The sequence below is a fragment of the Lactuca serriola genome, chromosome 8, assembly GCF_051521515.1.
Source record: "Lactuca serriola cultivar US96UC23 chromosome 8, Lser_US96UC23_V15, whole genome shotgun sequence".
NCBI lineage: Eukaryota > Viridiplantae > Streptophyta > Magnoliopsida > Asterales > Asteraceae > Lactuca > Lactuca serriola.
Window position 1 is genome coordinate 42,462,713 of NC_136415.1, and position 6,475 is coordinate 42,469,187.

The window sequence follows — 6,475 nt, forward strand, 5'->3', positions numbered from 1 at the left end:
TTTTACAACCATACTATTGACCCAGGCTGCCTGTAACAACGTTCTTCAGGCGTTGGAATGTTATGACGTTTGTCACCCCAGACCTGCCGGTCTAATTGTAGTTAACAGTTTAGGTGTGGGATTGTCAATCCCGTATAGATCTATACACAAGTATCACGCTCTCCCTACAAGAGATTATGGTATATAATACAGGACTTTAACTGCATACTTGAAAGTACGTGAAGTTGAATGTCTCACAAAACTTAGTATCAAATAGATTTACGTATGAAAAGTCCATTCGTTCTTGTATATGAAAGTATTTCCTTGAAATAGTACTTATAGTATACAAAATCTCATGATTTCCTTGTAAACTATACCTATTATAGTTTTTCCAAAAGTGTGATTCGTTTGTATGATAAACCCTAGTGTAATGTCGACTTTGTATGTAAATTATAGCATTATTGAACATTTATATTCAAAATACAAATAAAGTGTTTGATATATATATATATATATATATATATATATATATATATATATATATATATATAATAACATATTTCATTCCAAAAAGACAAAGTGTTATCATGATATGTTGTATGAGAATGTTTTCGTATGATAGTTATAAATCACATATGATTGACTATAAAAAAAATGTATAGAAAAAGATTTATGTTATTCACACGAGGATAATCGTGTGTTTACTTGTATTTCTCCCCTTAAAAGTGTATAAAATCATTTACAAAGCATTTGAAAACGTAGTTATAGGGGTATGAACTCACTTGATAGGTTGAAGAAAGTGAGACGAAAACCGAGTAGAACTTTGACAGGAGAAAGCGGATTTCTAGGGAATCTCCGGAGTGTAAAACCTTCCTTCAGAACTTGGATGTGAAGACCGGGGCTTCAGGATATTTATTGCACGCAAAACGGAGTAAAAACGCAAGAGAAGGAGAGGAAATGAGCACTAATGCCCGGAACCCTCGCATCCCTTTTATAGGGTCTGGAAACCCTCGGTACGCGAGGCGTACCTCCGGGTTACGTGGGGCATACCGGACGTCATGCATGACCGCATCCCCATCTACCGGATTTCGGATGGGATGGGGCGTAGAGGCGTAGAGGGGTGACGTGGACGATCCGAAGCCTAGCACCCGAGTACGTTGGGCGTAAATCGTCTCGTTTTGTGCACCTCGAACTTGTAAAATCCGTAACTTTTGCATACTAGCTCCGATTTTGACGTTCTTTATCTGCACGCGTATGTGAAAATATACTCTACAACTTTCATTTAGACTTCGTTGGCTAGTTTTGAATTTATTTTTAATTATATAATTTTAATAAGCCAAGACACGAAAAGTCCGTTTAAAATCCATAACTTCCTCGTCCGATGCCCGTTTCTGTCAGACTTTTTACCGTTGCATTACTATTGTTGAGATCTTCGATTCTCATTTAGGTTGTTTTGGCTAGAAATCGCTCGATCTCTATTTCGAGTTTTTTAGCTGTCTACCGCTATCCCGAAACTTTGAAAAATTATAACTTCCTCATACGAAGTCAGATTTGGGCGTTCTTTTTATGTATGTTCACGGTTGAATGATACCTACGACTTTTATTTAGATACCTAAGGCTAATAAGTATTTTATTGAAATTTCTCGTTTTACATTTAACCGTATTGACGGTTTTTGCTGTGAATCTTAGGTTGGTCATAACTTCTTCGTTATAACTCGGATTTTAGTGTTCTTTATATTTCTGAAACTCTTGACACAATATCTATCATCTATGAAATCTAGTAGATGACTTTTGAACATTTTATTTTTGACAACAATATCATTATATCAAAAGAGGTTACAATTCTTGACTTTTTAGGTTATTAGATTGATTCGAAATATCGGGTTGTCACAATTTCGCGTTTGGGCACAGTATCGATGCAGAGGTGGCACGTCATCACCTACGCCTCGAGGCTGCTTAAGCCTCACGAGGCGAACTACCAGACGCACGATCTGGAGTTAGGGGTGGTTGTTTTTTGCCCTCAAGATTTGGCGACACTACCTATATAGGGTTCGTTATACCACTTACACGGACCACAAAAGCTTGAGGTATCTCATGGATCAGCCAAATCTGAACATGCGGCAACGTCGGTGGCTAGATGTGGTGAACGATTACGACTGCAAGATCCTCTACCACCTGTGGGAGGCCAATGTAGTGGCCGATGCGCTTATCCGCAAGGCAGCCTCGATCACAAACATTGGCTTGAGGATGACAATGGTGACTCCACTTCTTGAGAAGATCCGGGAGGCCCAGCAGGAGGTTATGAAGGAAGAACATCGAAAGAGTGAACGTATAGTGGGCCAGATTTCCTCCCTCTACTATGTTAGCCGCGGGCTGTTGACCCTTCACCGCCGAGTGTGGGTTCCGTACGCAGGCGGTGTGCGCCAGATCCTGATGGAGGATGCATACAAGTCCAGATTTTCCATCCATCCCGGGGCGACAAAGATGTATAGAGATCTTCGTCCTGATTACTAGTGGCCCTGCATGAAGCGGGATGTAGCCTGGTATGTTGAGAGATGCATGCCCTGCAGGAAGGTCAAGGCAGAGCACCAGAGGCCTCACGGCAAGACGCGGCAGTTGGATATCCCTGTGTGGAAATGGGAGGATGTTACTATGGATTTCATCACGAAGCTTCCCAGGAACGCACAGGGAGTGGATTCGATTTAGGTCATCGTGGATCGGTTGACCAAGAGTTCCCATTTCATTCCGATCCAGGAGAGCATTTCGGTCAAGAAGCTGGTTGACATCTACATTAGGGAGGTAGTAGCTCGACACGGAGTGCCAGTCTGCCTGATTTCTGACAGAGATGTACGATTCACTTCCAGATTCTGGAAGAAGTTTCATGACGATTTGAGTACTCGTCTGCACTTTAGCACGACTTTTCACCCACAAACGAATGGTCATAACGAGCGTACCATCCAGAATCTGGAGGATATGCTGCAGGCATGCGTCCTAGACTTCGGTGGTAGCTGGGATACCTACCTTCCCTTGGCAGAGTTTACCTACAATAATAGCTACCACATGAGTATCGACCATCCTCCCTTCGAGATATATGGGAGGAAGTGCAGAACCCCGATACGCTAGGGTGAGATGGGGCAGAGGGTCATGGGGAGTACCAAAGTGATACTCAAGATGACAGAGAAGATCCAGCAAGTCCAGAGTGGGCTTCAGAATAAAAATACTCTTTCATGCCTTGTAGTGGTATGTCACATTGACCGGACCACGTAATATATTTTTTTCAAGCTCATGAATAAAAATACTCTTTCATGCCTTGTGGAGGTATGTCACATTGACCGGACCACGCAATATATTGTGACTTTGTGTGTGTGATTTTTTCTTTTTTATTACTAACAGATACCTTTGAATTTTTTTTAAGTATAGTAAGTATATTTGTCTAAGAACTCGTGTATCACTTTTGCAGTATGTTGGATTGATTACGATACATAATGATATAATTAATACATATGTTACAGCTGAATAGATCCGTAACCACAAAAGTATAACACAACATACTTTTGTAATTAACTAAATGTGCAAAACAAACCACCTAAAGTTTGTGTAAAGTTAAGTGAGCTCCAAACTGAGGTTGTAGAGTAATTATAGTATGTGGAGCATGTGAGTACGATGGAGACAACTCAAAAGAAAAGCCTTGTAAAATCATAGCAAGTGCCATTTTTGCTTCTAACATAGCAAAATTTTGGCCAATACATATACGAGGGCCACCTCCAAATGGTAGATATGTGGCTTGGCCCTTGGTCACCTTTGACACACCTTCAGAAAATCTTTCAGGCTTAAACTCGTTCGCATCATCACCCCACATATCTTTGTCATGGTGCATAAACAATGTGTTTAGTTGGATAAGGGTTCCTGCTAGTAAGGTTAACTTACCTAATTTGGTATCTTCATGTATCAGTCGTCTTAACATTACTGCTGGTGGATATAGTCTAAGAACCTCATTGAAAATCATGTTAATCTGCAAAATGAGATGATTAAGATACAAAATAAGTAAGAACTTTCGCATATTACTAAATTTATAATTAATATAGATAAACTTACAACTTTTAGGTGACTTAACCCATCAATATCTAGTCTTTTATCTCCAAAGACATGTAAAACTTCTTCTCTAGCACGTGTTTGCCAATCTGTGTGTTGACCTAATAAAATCATTGTCCAAACAAGCATATTTCCTGTTGTCTCTTGTCCTGCAAAGTAGAAAAGCTTGCATTCTTCGATTACTTCCTCAATGCTTAATCCAAAATTGCTACTCCCTTGTTGTTTGATTTCTTTGTAATTGGAATCCAAAAGAATGCCCAAAAGGTCATCATTAATAGTTTCTCCAGCTTTCATCGCAACAACTCGTTTATCAATAATGCTCTTTATTGAGGCCTTCACTTCGCGGTCAATCTCTTTCATCCTCTTGTTGTCTTTTGTCGGCAAAAATCTATAAAATCTTATTAGATTACCATAAAATACCAAAATGTAGTAATTGTCCGTACCGACTTAACTACCAAATGATACATCACTCCACAAGTTAAAGTGTTATGTTTTAATTTGCATAAGATTATTAATTTTCTTAGGGAGAAGTAAGTTGCCATGTCACAAATAGTAACAAACTATTTTGTTACAAAACAATTTATTTTTAAAAAAAAATACTATCACAAGATAAGCAATTAGAAACACGTTCACAAAGTACTATCAAAAGAAAAGTATTGTGAACAAAACGTCGTGTTACTTACCTATGTTACTTACCTTATGTTAGTACTTTCTAAAAATAATGGTATTTTGTAAATAAACAAACTATATACTTTGTTATCTATTTAAGATATTAACTCTTTAAAATGTCGTTTTGAAATGTATTCACCTTGATCCTGGAATGTAAACCGACTGTGCAGCCTTTATAATCAGCTCGGCTTGTTCTCTTTGAAATTCAAAAATCTTTCTCCCTTCCTCAAAACTACTACCAAATGCTGTACGTGAAATTACATCACTTGTAAAGGTTTGTAGATGAGGCCACACATCCACTTCACACGAGCTTTCTTTGGTTACCAGTTTCCCCCATTTGTCGATCATCTCACTGCAGCTCACATAAAATGCAGGTACCATATGCTGCCAAAAAAGCACAAATACACCCACATGAGGTTTTCAGAGACATATATAAGATAAGTAGTGAATTGAAAAGGAGAAAAAAAACAGCTTTAAGAAACCTTAAGCTTCTCGACATGGAATGCTGGGTTGATGATTTTTCTATGTTTAATCCATTGATCAGCTTCTGCATCAATTAATCCTCTTGCTAGCAACTTTGTTAATGGATTTCCTCCCCTTGGCTTTTGAAACTGATAATAGTTAGCCAAGATTTCCCGTATCATTGTTGGTTCAGATATGTGCACCAAAGGTTTTGTCCCCATCCATGTGAAGCAACTCTTACCTAAATAATTAGGACAAAGACCCAACAAAAAAAAATTAACATACGCGTTTTAGATACTACTTTTCCAAGGAATATGCAAAAAACTAAAACATTCGAATACAGACAAAAATGTTAAAGGTATCTACAGAAGATTAAAAATTTGATCTCATATAATCACTAATTAGGTACGCAAATAATCACATTAGAATACATGTATTCTTTCATTAATCAAGACAGCGTGATAACTATCATTTTATTACACACCATAACGAGAAACATACCTTTTTTTTTTTTTTACTTTTTATGCAGTGGGTGTTTAATTACCATTTGCATAGTTGTGAACATGTTTGTTCACGTGGTTTTGAATAAACAATGATGTGTCAAAATCTCGTTATGTTTAAGTTCTTAGAAATTAGTGGGCTTTAATTTACTTGCATCTTAGAAAATTTGTCATATGACATCCTAGAAAATTTATCACATGATCAGTAACAAAAGAAGTGGGTTTTAATTGCTTCTAAGATTTTTTATTAAGGTATATGTGTTTTTTTTTAACGGCAAGACTGTTATAAAGTTACATGTGTATATCAACATTATATAACTATATCGACTATTTTTGTATAGGAAACAATAAAAATATATATGTAGAACTCGACAACCAAAAAAAGGACGTAATTACTGTCATAATTAAACATAACTTAACAGAATTAAAAAAACTCAAGGCATACCATAAGTAGAGATTGACTTATGGATGAAGGGCAAGACACGAGGAGCTATATCGTGAGTTAGATTCATGGGTTTCGATTTGGCATCCCTTCTCATCTGCACCATTTCTTTCAAATCTCCGAAAACGAAGGTATAGGAGCTACCCTTGAGACCTTGATCTCTTAGAAATTTTTCTATCTTTTTTGGTTTAAACCACAACCAGTTCGAAATCCTCCAAATATATAACCCCAAGATTGCTGCTACTCCAAGAACGCAAAGAACTGCACTTGCTTCCATCCCTCGTGATTAGGGAAAAACCAGTGATATTTTGAAACTTGTGGTGGTGATAAG

At 37.6% G+C, this 6,475-nt stretch overlaps 1 protein-coding gene across 1 annotated transcript; it reads right to left on the reverse strand.

Annotated features, from left to right (window-relative positions):
* Positions 1-3,431: 3,431 nt before the first annotated feature.
* Positions 3,432-6,475, reverse strand: LOC145065566 (cytochrome P450 CYP72A219-like). Its single transcript, XM_079012589.1, has 5 exons — positions 6,148-6,475; positions 5,223-5,443; positions 4,880-5,124; positions 4,075-4,459; positions 3,432-3,991 (listed from the first exon to the last, which is right to left on the reverse strand). Exons 1-5 carry the CDS (start codon positions 6,419-6,421, stop codon positions 3,566-3,568), a joined length of 1,551 nt encoding a protein of 516 aa, XP_078868715.1. The 5' UTR covers positions 6,422-6,475; the 3' UTR covers positions 3,432-3,565.